General features: G+C 37.0%; 1 protein-coding gene across 3 annotated transcripts; it reads right to left on the minus strand.

Annotated features, from left to right (window-relative positions):
• Positions 1-40: 40 nt before the first annotated feature.
• LOC132051169 (E3 ubiquitin protein ligase DRIP2-like) lies at positions 41-10,354 on the minus strand. 3 transcript variants are annotated; one of them, XM_059442432.1, is made up of 7 exons: positions 9,849-10,350; positions 8,900-8,999; positions 6,942-7,269; positions 6,369-6,814; positions 6,219-6,269; positions 1,097-1,169; positions 41-585 (listed from the first exon to the last, which is right to left on the minus strand). In XM_059442432.1, exons 1-7 carry the CDS (start codon positions 9,961-9,963, stop codon positions 406-408), a joined length of 1,293 nt encoding a protein of 430 aa, XP_059298415.1. In that variant the 5' UTR covers positions 9,964-10,350; the 3' UTR covers positions 41-405. The 3 variants fall into 3 exon arrangements, 2 of the variants coding, with proteins under 2 accessions (XP_059298415.1, XP_059298420.1); XR_009413620.1 differs by having other exon boundaries at positions 509-585; positions 1,097-1,614; positions 9,849-10,354; XM_059442437.1 differs by lacking the exon at positions 6,219-6,269 and having other exon boundaries at positions 9,849-10,352.
• Positions 10,355-23,382: the final 13,028 nt, after the last annotated feature.

Here is a 23,382-nt window from a genome sequence, read left to right on the forward strand (position 1 = left end):
TAGTAAGCTTTGAAAGATAAATAATTGTGTACTATGAAGATTTAAGGTCCGATGAAGTAAAACATTATCAAAATTCACGCAGTATGAGTACAGGGTATGGTACAAGCATACAACACAATGCAGAAAGAGAGTGAACTAGAGAACATGGTATCTCAATTTACAAGCCAGAATAGGTGAACTCGAATTGCAGTATTCCTGTGAAAACTCATAATCTTCATTATCTCATTCCTCGTTTCCTGCTTATCTGCACAAATTCTAGTGGAGGCTGTTGAAAACAACTTCCACTTCTACAGTCTCACCATATGCCCATCTGAGGCGCAGTGGTACAGCAATTTTGGCCTGCTACTTCAACACATGACTAGCTCTCGTATAGTTTATCAAGTATATGAATGTAGTGATAATAACTCAAGAAGCTGGAACGCGTGGGACCTTTCGAGCATAAGCCAACACCATGACAAAATCCTTTGCTGATGAACCAATAATTACTGGCATTTTTTCGGATGTGGTAGTTTGAAGCCACATATCAACCAAACTGTTCAGTGGTAAACTGGGGGCTATTGATTGTCCCATACATCTAATCTCAACCTACAAAATAAACTAAAGAGTCAGCACAGCATAAAAGTAAAAACAATCAAATTGTGTATGTTTTCTTCAATGGAGTTTACTGCAAGTACTCTCTCTCTCTCTCTCTCTCTCTCTCTCTCTCTCTCTCTCTGGTACTTAGATACCAGGATTAGTCCTTTCTTCTAAGAAGAAATGGTGTCAGCCATACTTGTCACTTACGGGTTATATTCTTGCTAAGGGACAATTCATTTAACATCAAGCATCACACATTACCATTCCTCATCTTAGCACTTGCGTAAAGTAGAGTGTTACTGTTACCTGCCCCAAAGTTGAGTTAGTTCATGTTGAAATTTGTTAACACAGCCTAAGTTCAAAACTTGACTGGATGACCATTTCACCCAATGTCATTTAAAATTATAGAAAATCATGTCTGTCAGACTTCAATCTAAAATCACCAAGGAAGATGTATAACTGTGCATAAATGCTAGTGCTGTTCATTCATTTATAAATAACTAGAAAGCAAGGCAATCACCTCGTCTTCGCTCTTAAGATCCAACTTCCGTGTCAGGTATTTTTCGATGAAGGAAACTGGAATATTACCATCCCTGCAACAGTAGAGGATATGAGAATAATAATGGGTAGAATATGCAAGAATACCCGTCATAAAATGTTAAAGATATTGGTCTGTCCTACTCCTGCAAATGGACTATATCAATCTTAATGAGCTTCTCTTTCTGGCCTCTAATACTCTTGTTTGCTTCTAGGTGTCTTCCACTGCCAAACTGCCATGGCTTATCCATCCCAATGATTATCTTAGGTTGCTTACATTATTTTTTGTCGTACCGCCATCCTCCAACACATTCTTTGCTAGTTATAATCCAAAATTAATGTTAAATCAGATTACTGATGCGAATTTAGGTGTCATCAGGTCCATTATTCTCAGATTATCTGTTTTAGCAACTCCCAAAGCACCCCTCTTTTTTGTGCATTGCCATTTTATCTTCTGAATCAAATCTTCCCAAAAACTGCTCTTCTCCATTTCCCATTATTCTGCATTGTTTAAGAATTTTAATATCAGCATATCAAATTGCAAGCTTCTTATTGTTCTTGTCTTCTTGATTTCCTTTTCTTTTCACTTTTTAAATTCTCAGATCTCAAGCACACATCACTTCATGCTTGCATTACTACCTTCACATGACTGTTGGTTATAAGCCATTAAAAGTTAGCAATTGTGATTTCTGAACTTTGCTGGCCTGAGGATAGGATTCTAGTTTTGTATATGATTAGTATTTGAAATTGGAAAGTGTGATGTCCTCTTTCTTATTAAATAACCTCGTTTACTAAGGACTTTTAAGGTCACAAGATATAGACCAAACCACAACAGAGGAAAGAAATGTAATGAATGCTTCATAGTCTTTGTCCGATCCAGCTCCCATATATTTCAAACTTCACTTGTAGAGGAGATCATTTTTAGTTCACCCACCTTAGTTTTATTCACGAAAACATATGCTGATAGAGGCATGCTAACCATATAAGTACTGGTATTCGTCTATTTGAGCAAACGTGGATGCAACATTACCAGCACTAATGCACTGGAACCCATCAAAACGTCAAAACTAAACATAATTCGGTGAGAGTAGTACTAGGATGGGTGACTCCCTTGCAACTTGCAAGTCCTCGTGTTGCACCCCTTGTTTACCCAACTTCGGATTGAGGCATAGTTGTTGCTTGTTGAATAATTACTATAGGAAGATCATCCATACTGGTCAGTATAACAAATCCTAACTTTGTTCACAACCTTTTACTAAAGCAAACGATTAGCTTTGAGGGGTTCAACCTGGGTATTGCAGACCTAATATAAGCAAATAAACGTCCCTTCTCTAACAGCTTAAACTTCTAAATGAAGTGGTCACACAATTATGTATAGGAGCAGGCAAAGTTTCTAAATTTAAGTCTCACATCCACCAATTATCAAAAAAGAACTTTCATGTGCTTGGCACAAGAAAAAAGAGTCAAGCCGCACATGAAGAACCGTTTTCCGGACATGATATAAATAAATAAAGCATCCTCTCTAACAGCTTAAATTTTTAGATGAGGTGGTCACACAATTTAATACTAGAAAAAAATATCCAAGGGATGGAAATAAATGAAAATAAGAAGTAGAAAAATCTAAGCCAATATATGGGGGGTGGGTCTATCAAAAACAGCCTCTCTACCTCACAAAGGTAGAGGTAAGGTCTGCATACATCGTACCCACCCCAGACCCCACTTGTGGGATTACACTAGGTATGTTGTTGTTGTTAATATTTGTGTGTGTGTGTGGGGTTGGGGGGGGGGGGGGTGGTGGAAGCAAACAATCACTCTGAACATTGGACGAACTTTTGGGCTGTAGAAACATGCTGCAACAGTAAATCAGTTGCAGCACTGATGTGGAAGAAACCTGAGAACTTTGAGGCTTGACGAGCATCATAGACTAACAAGCAACTGCAGTAGTGGTGGCTGGGAAATAGGTAAGAAGATGGAAAAGAAGTAAAATTATGAGTATAGTAATGCTAGATCGCAACCATTGCGGCTTCTAGCCCTCTAAGAAAAAGTAGAGATAAATGAGTTCAAGAAATAGACAATCTATAGTACACTAGTGTTTTGCTTATTAAAAATTAGTATAAATACACAAGAGTCAAGATATAAATGCCACATAGAGTGGGAAAATATCCCTATAAAAGGAGAATACATATCAAAAGGAGCTATGCAGGAACAGGGGCGATTTAGGTACTAAAATTGGGGCACGTGAACACATGGTCTCTCTGTAAAATTAGGTATTTTATGTATATATTTTCTAAAATTAGTATAATACTATCTGCTGGAACTCATACTACAAAAAGGCTAAATGGTGTACTTGGTTGAAGGGTGTCTTTTTTACCTAGAGGACTAGGGATCAAGTCCCGCTTAATACAATTTTTCCTTCTTTTATTATTGGTGAACCCATGTTGAAATCCTATATTCGCCTCTGTCCAGGAATATTGCTCTCCACAAAAGCCATCCAACGTCTCAAACTAATCAGATTGAGTTACCACAGGCACTTCTAGCACCATAAGAAGGTGGTACAAGGGAGACTACATTACAACTCATAAGCCAACATTTTGAAGACCAAATACTCCCTCACCTGATTGGTCAAATAACTATGAATACCCCATAAGATCCAGCAAGAGTCTTTAGAAAGTCTATGAGAGAGATAGTTCATAGAGATAGGCAATACTTAAGGAGCTAATCAAGAGAAGATAAGGAACGTTGAGGCACTTAACTAGGCACAAACATCCATTTCATTACTACCTAGTGGTGGAAAATGGGCGAGTTGGGTTGGGTGTGTGTGTGGGGCGGGGGGTGGGTTGAAAACAGGTCATAACTCAATTCGTGCATATTTAAGCAGGTTAAAACAGGTTGGGTTGTTAACGGTCAGATCCAAATGGGTTCGACCTATTTTGTTTATGGGTTAAAATAATTCGTCAGATTTTATACATTACGAAATAGGAAATCAAGTATTATCTAAATTTGATAATATAGTTATTTTAAAAGAACGTTTGAAGCAATTAAAATATATCTAATGAAGGTACATCTTAAACCTTTAGAAGTATTACTTCATAATTTTTTCAAACTTGACACGAAACTCTTTCGATGAACTATTTAATATATTCCCAGTTTAAACTGTGATTTAAAACATTGTTACAGCAAAATCAATATAATCATTTATTCGAAATTGTTCTTCAAATCTGATAAGAAAAACTGGGTCTGGTTTTTGACTGCAAGAGTAAAAAGGATATGAGAAGTTACGTGTCTGACACAAAAAAAAAAACGTGTCTGACACACTCAGAGAGCTACTAATGGAGAATACCTCTCTTAAAATAAAGCAAAATACAGATTATTTGAAAACTTTAGACCGATCGAAGACAAAATTTGTGAGTGACGCGAAGGACAAAGTCCACACCATAGTGATTTAGCGGAAAGCTGGCTTTTTCGAATAAGCCAATTCATTTGGGACCCTGCAGATCCACTCTTTTTCCTATTCAGAGATCAGCCCCCTGGCTCTGTGTTTTCACATCGAGAATTATTTGCAGATGAAGAGATGTCAAAAGGGCTTCTTATTTCCCAAACAGATCCTCCTATATCTATATATAAATGCTGGTTTATCAAGAATACGCAAGAAAAGCACTTCGAATTGTTGATTAATCGTCAGAGATGGCTTAGAACCAATAGTTCATTATCTAATGGATCTTTCCGTTCTAGTACTCTATCCGAGAGTTATCAGTATTTATCAAATCTGTTCCTATCCAACGGAATGCTATTGGATCACAGTTAACCCATATCTGACCTGTAAGTAACCCATGACTGACCCATTTTTGCACGGTTTAAAAATGGGTTAAATCCAAATTTTACTCAATTGAATATCACTCACCAAACCCACTTAAATATGGGTGGTTATTGAAGTATGGGACCATTTTACCTAGTAAACCATCAGGTACCTTAACTCCGTCTTGAACAACTATTAGTTAAGCTCCAAAACTGACTTTCTCCAAAGAAAGAACTCCAAATTATAACTGGGTAGTGGGTACACACCATATCAGACTCACCCATCCAATTGACTAAAATAGATAGAAGGAACAATTAGTGCCTGTACTCCCAATTCTTTAGAGGTTCTATGACTATTCCAAGTCCAAAAGCAAAAGACTTAGTGAAAATCCATGAAGTAATATTCTTAAAAGATGCTCCAGGTCCCCCTTTGGTTGCTCCATAGGCAAAAGTCGAATTGAAGTCAGTTTTTCTCATGAGCCCTTTTGATATACAAAAACATAGGTAAACTTGTTAGTACAAGAAATTTCTAGCACTTATAATTGTATTCGGTCATCTAAGTGCATGCCATTTCCCGTTTCACTCTGCCCACACAGGTTTCCCAGGTTAAGTATAAGGACCCAAACAGTACCCAAGTTTAACCAGCGGGTGCAGAGTTGAAGTGTCGAATAAGGGAAAAGAAGCACGTAGGACAGCTTCAACAAACAAACATTGATTGATAGGCGGAGGTAAAGAGAACCTACAGAACTCGCTCTCCAGGACTGTCCTTAGACTGGATTTGTGATACCCGAAAAAAGTGTTTTGCCTTAAGCAAGAAGATAAATACAAAACAACTAAACCAACCCAGAAAAGGACATCAAACAGTTCTAGAAAGACAACAACAAAGCCTTATCAAAGAAACAAAAGTTTGAATGAAGAAGAAAAACCAGAAAAAAATCAAGGACATAAAAGACCAAAACAAAAGCATCAACAACATAGAAAAACATTAACCAAAATAACCAAAGCAAAAGAGATGTGAGAGTTGTGGCGGATGTCGTTTTTACTTGATAATTTTTTAAATAACATGAAAAATGCAAGATCAGATTCCTCATTGTTTCTGGAAAATCACCATTGAATCACTCCAATTAAAATTGAATATCGAGAAGCACTTTTACATAAAATACTGACTCGGTATATCTATACAGGTTGTAAGAACCAAAATTTATGTCTAAAATATTCTTGGTGCAATCTTTATGAATTATAAGATCATAATCAGGCATACTAAGAGCATCATCAGAAGAACTTTGTTTCACAGAATAAAATAAACTTACTTTATTCTCAAGTAACTTGCAGAAATCTGTGGCAAGGGTACATCTCCCTCCCTGACACAATTAACTTGGAGAATTAAGAACATTGGAAATTCAATCTTGTCTCTGAAAAAGTAAAACAGAAAAATTCTATAAGATAAAGCAGATACTCACTGGTCTTCCGAGGCCACCAATGAGAACCATATTGGATAGATTCTCCTTTCACATCTGGAAGTGGTTGCATCCAGTACAGTTTGCGGTGAGATATTAAACTCTCCAAAAGCTGATGCCTTTTTTTGGCGAATTCTACGCGACTTCTTAGGTTTATCAAATTCTGGTGGAGCAGGATCACCATTATGACCATCCTTGATCTTCAATTTCTGTCCATGTTCTTTGACTTTAGTTTTACGGACATGACCCTCACGGTCATGGGAATGCAGACCTTCTGACTTAGCCGTAGAACCCTGTGAGGTAAACCTCGAAGATTTGCTCCTGTTTGCTGCTTCCACCAAACAATTTAAAGGTTTCCACAAATCAACTTTGCCTTCCCACTGTTCACTGCCATTTTCTGTTTCTTTATCAGGTGTAGGATGGATAGAAGGCTCAGCACTAGAAGAATTCTGCCCAAAAAAAAAAAATGACATGACTGACTGTGACAACAATAAAACAGGTCTATGCAAAACTTTGACCAAAGACAAGGCCTTATGAAGCCCAAACTTAGGCTAACATCTGAAGAACATGACTTACCAGCCTTATGTTCTGAGTGAACTTGTTCAAAGTCTCGGGTGAGCTGGAGCTATCCAGCTGATCTTCTCCAGAACCTTCTTCTTTCTTGAGAGGTTTCTCGATTGAAAAGGCGGAACCCCGTAATGTTTTTCTTGCCACCGATTTTGATCTTCTTCCTGTCATTCCAGTTTGTGCAGATACTCTTGGAGTGCTGACCACAAGTGACGACAGCGATCTCTCCTTTCTCCTTATTGGCAATGCAACTGAAGGCACAATTTCAGGTGCGTTCACCTTTCGCCTCTTATAAGGGAATACCTTTGCTCTCACATCTTGCAGATTATGATCTGGCCTGTTGTAAAAAAGAAATTAAAAATAAATGACATTCTCAGAAAAATTTCATTTTCCACTCAACAGTGGAAGTCAATGTAATATGCTTAAGAGCAGGCTACACGCATGAAAAAGCAGAACAAGATTGTGCTAGAAAATGATAACTGGGTTGTAGCCTCATGTAACTGGTGAAACTTCATAAGATATCAGCATTTGGGTACTTTATGAATTGACATTTACGTATCATCACACATTTACGTATCATCACACATACACATACACATTTAGTAAATGAGACATACGTAATTATCTATTGTCCACATATCATAGTCTACTCTCTACACTCTAGTCTCTTGGGTGTTTCCTCTCCTTTACTACTTTAAAGACTTCTAAGATAATCAAAAAGTGAACTTCAAATCCAACAGCTACAGATTCCAATTTATTTGATGATAAAGAAGTCTGCTGATTTTGTCTATTACCAAGTTTTTCTCCCTATATTCCAAAAATCAATCTCTTCTTGTTACATTCTATGGTCTTACTTAGCAGAACCTCCAAATTGTACCCGGAATTAATTGTTAATACTGATCCAAACCCGTAACTTGGTCAAAAGGCAAATTTTATGACCAGTTGTGGGATCAACATTGTTATATGGGGTGAACATTTGACCTTAAAGACCCAACATATCAACAAGAAAAATGATCACCTCTGACAAAGGGTGCAATTAATAGACACAGGAATAAGTGAGAGAAGTTCATCTGAGATGGTTTAACCGTGTCACTAAGTAGATCAAAATACACTAGTCTGTAGTTACGACGCTATGATGATTGAAGGTATTACAAGGAGATGAGGCAAACCTAAACCCATCGAGGGAGTTGTCTCAAAGACCTAATAATTCTCATGATCAACATGGACTTAGTAAGTGCAAAATATGGTTAGCAAAGGATCCATATATAGATGATATAACTAGTTAGGACTCAGGCTTAGCTGTTGCTAACATTATGTCAGGTGTCCACCAAAAGACTTTTTAGTCTGATAAGAGACTTGAATTCAAAGTGGAGACAAGTGTCAAATTTAGAGAACTTATACTTTTACAAAAATTCTAGTTTGCCTTGAGAGGCGGATTATGTAGTATTGGAGTGAAACTCACTTGAATAGATTTGAACAGATATAGAGGATTGATATTGCAGAACCCAGTTAGTTTCGGATTAAAACATAATTGATTGATCGATTAAACGTGTACTAAGAGTTACTGGAAGTCTCCAGTCATTCATCGTGACACACTAGAAGAAAACTACCTCGTAGAGCACTATGATGTTCAGAGAAATCCTAAGGAATAACAAACCTTACATAGAAAAAATGCCCAGGACAAACCAAAAAGTCAACATGCCTGTCTCTTTAAAGATGGAGTGCATAAACAAGAAAGGTGAATGTGGTGGAGGAAAGAAATTCCCAATTTTGGTGGACATGTCACATTGCTCTCAAGTTAAACATGGAACAATCTTGAATCACCAAGAAGTATGAAGGAAACATGTATAGCCAGGCATATAACCTCCAGCTAAATAACATACAGAAACTAATACGTCAAATGAGTACTTAAGCACACTTCTGCATTTAAGAAAAGAGAAAGGAAAAGAATAAGAGAATAAAATTACCTCAATTTCTCTAAAGGAACACAGCCTAAGTCAATATTGCAAATTGGACAGCATTCCGTTTCTTCATCAGACAGCTTCTTGTAGATGCATTTCCTGCAAACTGAATGACGTCCCAGAAGGAACAGTGTCAAAACAGTAGTCATCTTTTTTGCAGAAACAATTGCTAGCTTCGATAATACACAAACCAAAATGCAAAAAAGCTAAGCTTTTAGACAAAAGGAACAAAAAGAAAGCAAAGTTCAAGCCTTTCATCCATCAAGATGTTTCACACAACATACACAAGTGCAAGTTTCTATGAATAGTTAAACGAACAAAGAAATATCTCATTACAAACGATCACTTCCGCGGAAAAGGTAGGCATCAACCAACAACCATAAATTAGTCATTTAAATCACATTATCACAACAGGAAATCAAAAAACGAAAAGTAAAGATACAAATAAATCAAGACAATCAACAGTTAAAGCTCCAATTAGACACTATAAACAATTGCATGAACTTTGACCAACATTTAAAAAATATTTTTTTTTCACCAAAATGATATGAGAAAAGTTGCAACTTACAGATACTGAGTTAATCAAATCCAATTGAGCTTCAAAGTTTAGTCAAACTAACTCTCGAAGAGCAAAAAGTATCACATAAATTGGGATAGAGCGAGTACAAATATCACTGAAATAAAAACATCCATATATATATATATATCACCAATTACCCGTCAATAATCATTAACACGAGATTATCGAAACTGGATCGATCAAAACACATATTAAAACCAAATAAACCATCTTCTATTACAATTGCAAAGTTGTATACGCAATTACTAAAAAAATAAAAGCAAAACCCAGATCGTAAAATGAACCGAAACAGTTAATCGAAAGAAATTCAAAATTAAAACAGCTCACATTGACCTTATATATATATATAGAAAAGGAAATTAAAAGGGAACTCACAGGTATGTAGACATTCGGAAATAGTAGTTGCATCTCTAAAGAGTTTATTGCAAAGAGGACATGTCATGCATGCCGCAATTGTATTTTTCCTCACTTTCACTACTTGATTCGACATATATATACTAGCTTAATAAGAGTATTTGAGTTTAATTATAATCCACGTAGTGAAGTGGTGCATGCTAGAAAGGGTACATGGTAAAATGGAATTTACGTTCATTCCATGGCTATTTATATCTGCATTAAACCCAGAAACGGGAGTTGTAATTATCGGAGACAAGTGAATGATTAATAGAAAAGGAAAATGGATTAGAGAGTGTTGAATCTGAGATTTGTGAGGAAATTAAAAGGGTTGGATTTGGGTTTGGGTTTTGGGGTAAAGGGAACGTGTTGGATGATCTCTTTCTTGTTGTTGCTATGTACTTATAACAGCGTTTGTGTGTGTATTGGGTTTGGGAGTCGAAATCGAGGGTGTTTTGCTTGGGGTGGGGTTGGGGAGAATTGCTCATGAATGAAACCGAATACTTCTGTGTTTTTTTATTTACTCTAATTATTATTATTATTTTATTAAATGGTATCCTTTCTGTTTCAATCTATGTGATGTTTTTTTTTTTTTTTTGTTGCTTTTTGAGTGTCAATAAACTTAATTGGATTAGATTAGCTCAATATTTTAAAATATGTCTAAAAATATTGTTCATAATTCATGCAGTTTAAATTTCAAAAAGTAAAAAGTGTCACGTAAATTAAAATAATAGGGAGTATATGATCTATGTGAGGGCAGGAAGTTAAAATGCGATTAATATTCGTTGTGTTTCGTGTGCGAGACGGCGGAGCTGCAAAAGAATCAGACAAAGGGTGGTTTGGAGATTAATTGCATATGACCGGCGCACGTTAGCCTATATGTGTCGCAATGAAATTTTTTTATCCGACCAAGTATTTATCTTACATATTAATTTAGGCTAGTGATACTTAGTAAGTATTTTTAATTTAATTAATAATAATCCATAAATGTTAATTCCTTTAATCTTGACATAAATCTTGTATTTATGCTAAAAAATCTATTTATGTATAAATAATTTATTAAGAACTAATTAACTATCTTTTTCTTGAATTAAGAACTCCTAAACTCATAATTGTAGCTTCATCTCTGCAAATAAATATTTTTATCTATTTCCTCAAGAAAATATAAAAGAAGAAACTTTTTTTTACATTACACACTTGAATGCTTCACGAAAACTGCTGGAGTAGGAGAAATTGAGGGAGTGTTCTCGTTGTTAGAGTTTTTAAAAAATGTGCATAGAATTGGTGGTGTTTCAGATACAGAGTAACGCGGTTCGGACAAGAAAGATGTCCAAACTCCAAACTCTTTAAGTCAAAAGTAAATGCTCTTCTACGGTAGTACTAGTACTACATACATTAATTACCAAAGGAATCGTGTTTCTTGTGTCCTCAAAAAGCAAAATTTTACTTTTGACCCCACTGTTTTTACCAAAAGTAAATTGCTTTGGGAAATTAAACTGCCACTATGGTTTCAATTTTCACTAAAGTGCCTCTTGGGTCCGACATTCTTCAAGTCAAATTAATCTTGTCCAAAATTATCTTTTACAATCATTTGGAAGGTGGATTATCTGATTGGGCCTTAAATTAGAATAGCAGACAAGTTACAGTATAAACAACTTTTTTTATTAGTTTTATTCTTAAACCTTTTGTTTAAAAAGAAAATTACCTACCAGTCACTTGATGTATGCGTCAAGAAAATAATTACCTATCTGTCACTTGATGTATTTTCTTTATAAAATTGTGTTAGGCATGAGTTTAACTTACGTACACTAACCGCTTTACACTATCAGGCCATCTTTATCCGTTGCAGTAGATAATCAATCTTATTTTCAAGATTAAAAATTCATATCTTTAGAAAGTTACCGGGCCATAAATATTTTTTTTTTGAATAATCTAATAGTGTAAAATGTTTATTTACACAATCAGTATTATATAATATAAAATTATTGGGGATATTTCAGCAACCTTTCTTTGTCTATGCTCTATTATAGTAGTTGGAAAGAAGAGGAAATACTGCAGCAGCTAAGAAGAGGAAGAACAAGAGATAAAAACAACTCAACTCTTTTACCAAGAGATCAAAGATGAAGGTGACGGGGAAAAAGAGGAAAATAGTAGAATCTTGGGTCCCATGCATATATATATGTACACACTGAAATCTATTGTAGAAGTATTAAACGTCATAGGAGATTAAATTTGAATGTGATATCGCAACTAAGATTCTCATGTGAAAATGCCTAACATTATCATATATAAGTAATCATGAAAATGGGAAATGAACCTTTTTAAAAAAAAAAAAAAAAAAAAACATAAGTCAACAGAACAGGGAAGTTGGAAATAACTCATCTTTTTTCCCAAAGGTACGGCGTAAAATCTTTTAATCACTGTTTATTTAAAAAGCAACATAGAGTCTCATTTTAGACATCTTCTCAAAGAAAAATAAATATGCTTGATTCTATATTATGATGTTTGTGGTCCAATAAAGATAAATTCGATCGGTGGTAACATATATCTTGTTACTTTTATTGATGATGTTTCACAAAAATTGCGAGTTTATTTATTGAAAATAAAACACTAGGTGTTTCAAGTTTGCCAAAAATTTCATACTCTGGTGAAAAGGAAGACGGGTCAAAAGCTATATCGTCTCCAAACTAACAATGGATGTGAGTTCACTTCAAGAAAATTTAAGGAGTATTGTTCGAACCATGGATCAAACATGAAAAGACATTTCCTAAAACCCCTACACAATGGTGTAGCTTAAAGGATGAACAACAATGTTATTGAGAAGGTGAGAAGTATAAGCTTTCTAACTCATTATAGGGTGAAAAAATTCAGACAGCCTATCACCTGATTCATAAGAGTCCATTAGTTTCATTGAGTTTTGACATTCCACAACGAGTTTGGACTAACGAGGAGGTGTCCTACTCCCATTTAAAGGTGTTCGATTGCAGACCTTTTACATATGTACCGAAGGAGCAAATAACAAAATTGTGAATGACAAGTTAGTCCTTGCATCTTCATTGGTTAGGGAAATGACAAGTTTGGCTATAGATTGTGGGAACCAACAAGGAAAAAGATCATAAGAATCAAAGATGTGATCTTCCAAGAAAATTTGATCGAAATTGATGGTGACAATCAACAAAGATAAAAAATGGAAATTGTACAATTTCTTTGTTACCCTCCTACTATGCATGTACATAATACTTCCACAAGTGAAAAATAGTACACAAAAAATGTAAATGAAGAGGTTTTTGGGCGGAGGGATCAACTGAGTCCACAAGAGGAAGATGAAGAGAAACTAGAACAACACAAAGAAGGACAACGACAATCTTTGAGAAGATCTGAACAATAGAAGGTACAGTCCTCAAAGTATCCTTCTTCAGAGTACATCCTCATCACTGATAAAGGGGAGACTGGATTTTCAAAGAGGTGTTGTCTCATCTAAAACAAAACCAGCGGAAAAAAGTCATGCGAGAAAGAGAATTCTTTACAGAAGAATGACACATATGAACTGGTTGAACTTCCAAAAGAAAAAAGACTGCTCAAATGCAAGTTTGTCTTTACGCTCCAGGAAGATGAAAAAGCTGGTTAGATATAAAGCTCGATTGGTAGTAAATGACGTCGAATAAAAGCAAGATATTAATGATGAAATTTTCTCACACATTATCAAAATGACATCTACTCGAACAATTTTGCAATTCTCCGTGAAGAAACATAATTTTCACGTCCAAGCAGTTGGACATGAAAATTATGTTTCTTCATGGACCCGTCACACTTTCAAGAAATGAAGTAGAGTATATTGCTACTTCTGAAGAAAGTAAGGAGATGATATGGCATAAATGATTCTTTCAAGAACTTAAATTGTATCAAATGAAGTATGTTATCTATTTCGACAATAAGAGTGAAATAGAAACTCCGTATATCATGCAAGAACCAATCGCATCAACATCAGATAGCATTGGTCATGAGAAAGGGACAATGAGTCATTACAGGTTCAGAGATTCACACGAGTGAAAATCGTGTGGATATGTTGATCAAGATGATACCTACAGACACGTTTGAGCTATGCAAAGAACTTGTCAGGTGTCTTATATCTGTGAATATTGGAGAACTCTCTTTTAGGTGTATGTGACTGGAGGGGATATCTGTGAGGTCTAGCCCCATGTCCCATGTTTTAAGGAAAAAAGTCTTCTTTTTTCTTTGGATCTGCAACAAATCTTTTGGGCAGCCACCTTTTGAATTCGACAACCGGCTATTTAACATAAGGAAGAAAAAAATAAACTTTCTAATGCCATTGATGATGCAAACAAGGGGTGCACTAGCTCTATAAATAGAGGAAAATTTTCCCTTCATTCAAGCAACACAGAGAAAGATAAGTAATACATTTGTTGTAACAAGAAAATCATTGATGTTATAACAAAATTGGGACAGAGGGAGTTTAACTTTAGATTGTAAATCTGGTGTCCTGCTGTGGCACCCATGACGGAGGGCACTTAAAAATGGGTGCACACTACACCTTAGCATGAATCTTTCATCAGAATGAGAGAAGAAAGTTAGGGACCTTATAAGAATGAGATCAGAATCAACTGTTGAGGCGTGATTTCGTTTAAAACCCAAGGGAAAAAGGCTCAAAGCAGAAAATACCTTAGCAGATGGATCGGGGCTATTACAGATGGTATCAGAGCAGGAATCTCCCTTAATTCGGTGGTCAGACAAACCTCAGTGAGGACACTGATTCTCAATATGTGATGCTCATGACGGAGGCTAGCCTCCGTACAAGGGCACACATTACACCTTAGGCGAATCCCACATTGGAATGAGAGAAGAAAGTTAGGGACCTTATAAGAATGAGTTCAGAATCAAGTGTTGAGGCGCCTTTTGGGTTAAAACCCCAAGGGATAAATATATGCTTGCCTAGACCCAAAACAGACAATACCTTAATAGTTGGACCAGAGCCGTTACACTTGTAACATAATATCCTTAAAATGACTTGTATCAAAGTAATACAATGATGCATTTGAAGGGCGCTAGTCATAGCTAATATTCCTATCTATCTATCTATCTATCTATCTATCTATATATATAGAGATAGAGAGACACACACACACACTGGAGGCGCGTAGTCTGTGCTGTGCAGGGGCCCAATATTTAAATTATAAACGGATCAATCATTCAAATTTTTGTTTGAAACTCATGTAATTGACCTTATATATATATCGTCGAATTATTAATCTATGCATCACATGAATCCGTACATATATTACCGATCCTTGCATTATAATTTCCACTAATATTTACGATGTTAATTCCTATATAACTTATGTCTTAACTTGGTGAATGTGCATCCTAATTTAAGTCGTTGCAATTATATGAATAAATTCGAATAAATCTAAAATTTGAATATAGGGCAAAAGTATCACTATGCGAAGAGTAAAAAAGCTTTGAGGAATTTTTGAAGTTCTTCCCTCATTTATTATTAGTGCTTTATGTTGTAATATTTTTCTCCACCCAAAGGAGCTGTTGGAAACACAAACTACTACAGTACTCCTTAGGCGATTTCATTAAGAAATACCATTGATTGCAGTGTTAAGGAAAATCTAGTTTCTTCTATAATGTAGCCTCAAATAAGAGAAAAGACATCATCCCCCCCCCCCCCCCCCAAAACATGGCCCCACAACTCACTTTAGCAATTTAACTTAACGGACGTTTATTTACTCCCTCTAAACAACTTTCAAGTTAATTAAATACCACCTTATACGTGCAATACTAGTTTTATGGTTGGAAGGTGCTATAAACGCGCGCCACATAAGCGCCACCTCAACGACACGTCATTAACACGTCAGACAGTCTCTCTTTTCTCTTTCTCTTCCTCCTCCTACTACTTTCTCTCTCTCTTTCTCTCTCTCTTTCTCTCTTTTCTTTTCTTTTTCTTTGTCCACCTTTCTTCTTCCATCAAGAACTATGGAACTTCAACTCCAACAATGGTCCCATAACCCTAACCCTTTCAGCCTTTCTCCCTTCTTCTAAACACCGCCCCCCTCCCCTCCCCCGGGTCCCTACGCCCCCACTAACCCCTCCTCTCCCTCTCCTTCTTCCCCATCGTTTCAAGCTTACCATAACAATTCAAGTTCTCATCTTCTTTCTTTAATACAGTCTGTCATAATCAAACCTATTTGGTTAAAACTCGTCATCTTTGGTTTAGCAATGGCTTGACAAGAATACTTTCTTTTTTCCTTCTTAATTTTGCAGACTGCACCATCCTTTTTTTCAGAAGAAAAAAAAAAGAACGCGAGAATGGCATGGAGAAGCTGGATTAGAGATGGCACTGGAAAGGAAGAAAGAGAAAAGAGAAAGAAAGAGAAAAGGGGAAAAAAGGAAAAAGAAAAGGACATCTAAAATGATATAAAAAATTAAGAAAAACATAATTTAGTATAAGTAATTGTATATCATCCAATTATAAGATGACACGTGTATAATTTGGACAATATTTAGTGTGTTTTTTCCTTTTCACGCGCTTCCTAAAAATTAATAATATTTTTTTTTGCCACATCACCTATTAAGGGGTATTTATTTCACTTCAAACAAAAATAGGGAGGTAAATAAACGACCATAAAATTTAATTGCTAAAGGGAGTTGTGCGACCGAGGAGAACTGATGTCTTTTCTCCTCAAATAAATATGGGATTAAAATTCAATTTTTGTTGCTATATACAGTCAAACCCCTCTATAACAGCATCGTTGGGTCCGAAATTTTTTGGCTGTTATAGAGAGTTGTTGTTATACACCTATAACAGCATTTGCCATTAAAATAATATGTGGCTGTTATAGGCAAAAAAGATGCATAAAACCTATGCTTTTTATTTTTAATGTTGTAAAAAATAAAAAATTATTTAAAATTTAAATCTCAAAGATATGAATACTTCACTAACTAAACATTTAAGAAAGTTAATACAATTTCAATAAATTCATAACTGAATGTATAAAGTTTTAAGCTCTAAGACAGACATTTTAAATCTAAAGAAATATAGTATATTAAAATATCAAATTAAATATTTTTCCATGAAACTCTTTTATTTATTGTAATAAAACAATGATATTCATATGTATATTAAATAAAGTTATAGAAGACAATGATATTCTTAGATTACAAATATGTATTCATATGTAATATTCTGTCATAAATATAGTATATTAAAGTATCAAATTAACTATTTGATCAAAATCTATACACTTATTATTGGTAACCATATATATTCTATTTTTTTTATAAAGATAATTAACTACTATATTACCCGAAAAAGCAGATAGTTGTTATATGCGGGGTAATTTTACAAAGAGCGTACTGTCATAAAGTTCGTCGTTGCCGTTATAAGTAAAATGCTGTTATAGAGAAGTAAAATATAACATAAAAGATCGGTTCCGAAACATCTTAGCTGTTATAGAGAGGTGCTGTTATACGCGGATGCCATTATAGAGAGGTCTGACTGTACAATTTTTGTCTCTCTCCTTTCTCTTCTCTCTCTTTCTCTCTTCCAACGGTAACTTTACACCACCACTGCGAATCTTGTTCTCCAACCGCCATCCCGACAGCAAGGTAGAGCACAGGTAAAGGATCCCACTCCTCTCTTCCCCTACACCCTTCTTCTCTTTCCTCCACACTTTCTCTCTCTCCTTCCTCTTCTATTCTTCTCTATCTTGTACCCCTTTTTTGGTCGGAGTCCGACGTCTGGCGCCGGAGAACACCCCACTGCTGCTTCCCTTCTTTCTTTATCTCTCTCTCGCTAGCGCTCGCTTTCTCTCTGCGTGTGTGTGTGCGCGCGCTCGTGTCTGTGAACAGTAGCGCCGGCGAAGAGCACGGCAGTGTCTCTGGCCAGCTTTCCGGTGAGCCCACTGATCCGGTGAACTACTCACAGGTTCTATCTTTCCATCTTTATTATTTTATAATTTGGTACTATCTATCAATTCTTAGACTTAATATTGGCAGTAGGTTGTTTTGCTTTACAATACGTTGTTGATTGTCTCTGTTGCTTGATTTACTTGATTTACATTGTAGAATTTACCGGCTTGCTTTTCATTTGAGATTCTTGCTTTTATTTTTATTTGCTGTAGTTAGAAATTGCTTTTGCCTGCTTGCTTCATTTTCAGACCTTTAGTTTTCCATCCGATTGCATCTCTTAATTCTCTGTTTTTATCTTTGTAGCTAATTTACATTTTTGCATTACTTATATTGTTCTTGTCGTAGTATTTAGACTTTCATTAAGATTATTGCTAAATTGTGTTTTAGTATTGATTCTTGCCTATTTGAGTAGTTTATATTTGCTTTACTGGCTTTGGTAGATGATGATAGACTAGGGTCATGTTCTCGGACGGGGGTGAGGGTTGGAGAGGGTAGGTGGGTTAAGGGAGTTTCTAATCTGCGAGTAGGGTCTTGGAATATTGGGACTTTATCGGAGAAGTCCATTGAACTAGTTAAGATTCTTAAGAAGAGGAGGATTAATATAGCTTGTATCCAGGAGACTAAATGGGTAGGATCCAGGGCTAAAGATGTGGACGAGTATAAGCTATGGTTCTCAGGTAGGTCGAGGGATAGGAATGGGGTAGGCATTTTAGTAGATAGTGACTTAAGAGACCAGGTGGTAGGGGTTAAGAGGGTCAATGATAGGATGATGACGATTAAGCTAGTCGTTGGAGGGTTTATTTTGCACATTATTAGTGCTTACGCGCCTCAAGCGGGCTTGGGAGAGGAGGAGAAGAGACGTTTTTGGGAGGATTTGGACGATATCGTGGGAGGTATACCCTCCACTGAGAAGTTATTCATAGAAGGAGATTTCAATGGACACATCGGGTCAATTTCGGGGGGATATGACGATGTGCATGGAGGTTGTGGTTTCGGGGACAGGAACGGAGGAGGAGTTGCACTGTTGGATTTCGCAAAAGCCTTTGGGCTGGTGGTAGCCAATTCGAGTTTCCCGAAGAAGGAGGAGCACTTGGTAACCTTTCGTAGTTCGGTGGCTAAGACGCAAATAGACTTTTTACTCCCTAGGAAGGGTGATAAAGGTCTCTGTAAAGACTGCAAGGTGATTTCGAGTGACAGCCTAACGACCCAGCATAAGCTCTTGGTGATGGATTTGGAGATCAAGATGAGGAAGAGAAAGAAGGTCGTGGATGACAAGCCTAGGATCAAATGGGGGAGTTTGACCATGACGGGTGCCCTGGAGATGGGGGAGAAGTTGAGGGCTATGGGAGCTTGGGAGAGTAGTGGGGAGGCGACCGTCATGTGGGATAGGACGGCCAGTTGCATTACGGAAGCAGCTCAAGAAGTGTTGGGGGTCTCGAAGGGTAGTCGTTGCCGGCACCGAGGGGACTGGTGGTGGAATGGAGAAGCTCATGAGAAAGTAGAAGCAAAGAAGATAGCGTATGCGAAGTTAGTAGACAGCAAGGATGACGAGGAAAAGCGGACAAATAGGGAATTGTATAAGATGGCGAGGAAGGAGGCAAAGTTATCGGTTATAGCGGCAAAATAGCAGCTTTTGAACGCCTGTATGCAGAACTAGAGGACAAAGGCGGGGATAAGAAGTTGTACCGACTAGCCAAGGCGAGGGAGAGGAGGGCGCGTGACTTGGATCAGGTGAAGTGCATCAAGGACGAGGATAGCAGGGTACTGGTAGAGGACGCTCTCATTAGACAAAGATGGCAATCATACTTCCACAAACTCTTGAACGACGAAGGGGACAGAGACATTGCGTTGGGAGATTTGGAGTACTCCGAGAGGTGTCGTGATTTTAGATATTGTATGAGTATAAAGTTTGAGGAAGTTAAGGGTGTTGTTCGTAGGATGAGTAGGGGAAGAGCGACCGGACCTGACGAGATTCCTGGGGAATTTTGGAAGATCACGGGCGAGGCGGTGTCCGGGAGTGGTTGACTCGGTTATTTAATGTCATCTTTAAGACGACTAAGATGCCCGAAGAATGGCGTGCAAAGTCAATGATTCCATTGTGCAAGAACAAGGCGACATTCAAAGTTGCAACAATAACTACAGAGAGGGATCAAGCTGCTACACACTATGAAAGTGTGTGGGAAAGGGTGGAGATGAGGGTGCGAGAGACGTGTTCTATTTCATAGAACCGGGGCTCGGATTCATGCCGAGGCTCTCACCACGAAGCTATTCATCTTGTACGGAGACTCGTGAGCAAGATAGAGAAATAAGAGGGACTTACACATAGTGTTCATCGACCCAGAAAGGCATACGATAAAGTGCCGAGAGAGGGTTCTATGGAGATGCTTAGAGGCTAGAGGTGTACACGTAGGCGTACGGTGGGGCGAACAAGGACATGTATGATGGGGCCAAGACCAGGGTAAGGACTATGGGAGGAGACTCGAGCACTTCCCGCTTATGATGGGGTTGCACAGAATCGCTCTAACCCATTTTTATTTTCCTTGGTGATGGATGGATTGACGCAGCAAATTCAAGGTGAGGTGCCATTTGTTATTCGCGGATGACATAATCCTAATTGACTAGAATTGCAGCGGAGTTAATGCTAAGCTGGAGGTTTGGAGACAAACTCTAGAGTCTAAAGGGTTCAAGTTGAGTAGGACCAAGGCAAAGTACTTGGAGTGCAAGTTCAGCGATATAGTGCGTAGGGCGACGTGGAAGTGAAGCTTGGCACCTGTGTCATACGGAAGATAGATAGTTTTAGTATCTTGGGTCTTGTACAAGGAAATGGGGAGATTGATGATGACGTCACACACAGTATTGGTGTAGAGTGGATGAAATGGAGGCTTGCCTCCCGAGTGTTGTGCGACAAGAAGGTGCCACCAAAACTCAAAGATAAGTTCTACAAAGTGGTGGTTAGGCCGACTATGTTGTATAGGGCGGAGTGTTGGCTAGTCAAGAAGTCTCACGTTCAAAAGATGAAAGTGGCGGAAATGGGAATGTCGCCATGGATGTGGGAACACTAGGAGCGATAGGATTAGGAATGAGGTTATCCGAGACAAGGTAGGAGTAGCTCGGTGGAGGGCAAGATGCGGGAGCGAGATCGAGATGGTTTGGGCATGTGATGCGAGAGACACAAATGCCCCGGTGCGGAGGTGCGAGAGGTCTATGGACGGTTTCGGAAGAAGTAGAGGTAGGCCGAAGAAGTATTAGGAGAGGTGATTAGACGACATGGCGCGCCTTCCGGCCTGACGAGGACATGACCAGTAGACGGAGGAGGTATGGAAGACTCGGATCGGGGTAGAAGGCTAGTAGTGTAGCCGCGTTTATCCTTTCTGCGATTAGTTGCATTAATCTTTAGTTTCTTGCCCCTTGATTTATGAGTATCTTGTTTGCACGTAATGATTTACCATGGCTTATTCACTTTCGTTGTTTTCATTTTCATAATTGCTTTGAATTGTTTACCCGTATCTAATCTTTTCTATGCTTTTTCTTGAAATGAGATCTTGGGAAATGTTCTCCCTACCCAAGGTGGTAAGCGTTCAATGTCTACTTCCTCCCCTGCATCCCACATTGTGGGACTCACTGGGTATGTTGTTATTGTTGTTTTGTTGCTATATATGGTGAGGCGAGAGAAACAAATATATCACCAAAGCAGTCATGTGGTCATCAGAATCAAAGGCTGGCAACTGAAAGCTAAATGGGTCCCACGTTTTCAGAAATTCCCAAAGGGTAAATTAGTCCCCAAACAAACATTTGCACGGCAGATCCAATAATTCTTTTTGATTGAATTACTTCATTTGTGTAAACTTACTGAAATGGTTTATCCGTAAATTCATGATGACCCGAAGCTCCTGACAGTCGCTCTAATTAATAGTAGTAAAAAAAAAAAATTATATATATATATATGTATGTAAAATTAATTAATTAATTAATTAATTAACTAATTAATGTACACATATTAAGTAATTAATGACTAATCAGATATATATGCACTATTCTTTGTATACTCATATAATATGTATCTTATTATATTAGTTCTTTTTCATGTTTGGTGTCATTCTGTCATCTCTACTATAACCGGAAAAACTTCTGGTTGATGTCCTTGTAAGAATTACACCATGCCCTGCATATAACTAATAAGAATTGTGGTAGGATGGATATGATTCTTTCATCTTTAATTAAAGATTCGGATTCGAGTCATGGGTATGAAAGGATCTTGTTAGGGAGCGTTTCTCAGCCTTACGTGGCGCGAATTCAAATTAATCGAAACCTCAATACGAATATCCAATACGAGACGAAAATAAAAATAAAAAAAATATTTCCATTTAACTGCAGGTGATAGTACATCAAGTAAAACGATTTCTCCATAGTAAAGGAAACAAGATAGCCGAAGGTTAAATTAGAAATTGTTTTGCGTTCACATGAAGGAAGCTTCTTGAAGGGAATGGGAGAATTACGTGTTAGTGTTAGTGTTAGTGTTAGTGTTAGTCGTATGACATGGGGTGTTTTAAGCTCAATTGAAGCTTCCCCATTAGAGTGTGTATCACGAGGCACATTAGTTTATGAATTTTAAGTTGTATTTATTAGTGTATTGACTTTTACATAATCGGATAATTTTTTATGACCTGACATTTGAAATTCATGTGCTCGATTAATTTAAGTTTGCACCATAAAGGGTGTATTAAAGGGGTCAACACTTCATATCAGATGTTTATCTATTCTTAAGATTCAAACTTAAGACCTTTAATTAAGGGTGGATGATCGTCCTATCCATCTCACTACGTGGTAAAAGTTTACCTGCACTTTACACCAAATCAATAAATATAAGACGTGTCTTTCACACACATGTGTTACTTGATCATGATTAAATGATAAGTATTCTCACATTAATTTTTTAATTGTGAAGGTTATTTTGTTTAGTGTAAATACCGACACGAATTAATATTTACCTCACCGCACCCCTTGGTAGGATAAATAGGTAAAAGTTGATCTCAACATATAATTCTTAATATCAAGCTTGATAAGGTAACTTGAAAAATAGAACAATAACATATTATAGCCGGCTAAATTGTATGTAAAAGTCATTTACAACTTAAATTATTAATTTATTATAGTTTCAAATTTCAATTATGTGTTACTGATTTCGCCGCTAATTGGAGTCTCCGTGCCATAAGAATGTCACCTCGTGCCAGCCCTAGAACAAAATTTGTAGTCCTGTTGATCTTGTTTAAACTTTTTCTGTTCTACGATTTGGTCCCAAAACTTCTTAACCACCTTTAGGGGTAGACAGGAATTTATGTCCCTGTTTTAACATATCTAACAAGTAACTCAATAGAGCTTCTAGACTTCAATATTAGAAGTATGTAATATGTTAACGTTTCAGATGTATAACACCCTCTGTGCGCGTATGTGTGAGTGTCACAGTTTCTTGTTCTCATTTTAGTTTAATGAATCACAAATAGCTCAATATTGGATTTTAAGTTAAAAATAGTTTCTTTTGCGTAAATTAACCCTTTATTTTAATATCAATGTAGTTTATAACAGG

The sequence above is a fragment of the Lycium ferocissimum genome, chromosome 1 (assembly GCF_029784015.1).
Source record: "Lycium ferocissimum isolate CSIRO_LF1 chromosome 1, AGI_CSIRO_Lferr_CH_V1, whole genome shotgun sequence".
NCBI classification, from domain to species: domain Eukaryota; kingdom Viridiplantae; phylum Streptophyta; class Magnoliopsida; order Solanales; family Solanaceae; genus Lycium; species Lycium ferocissimum.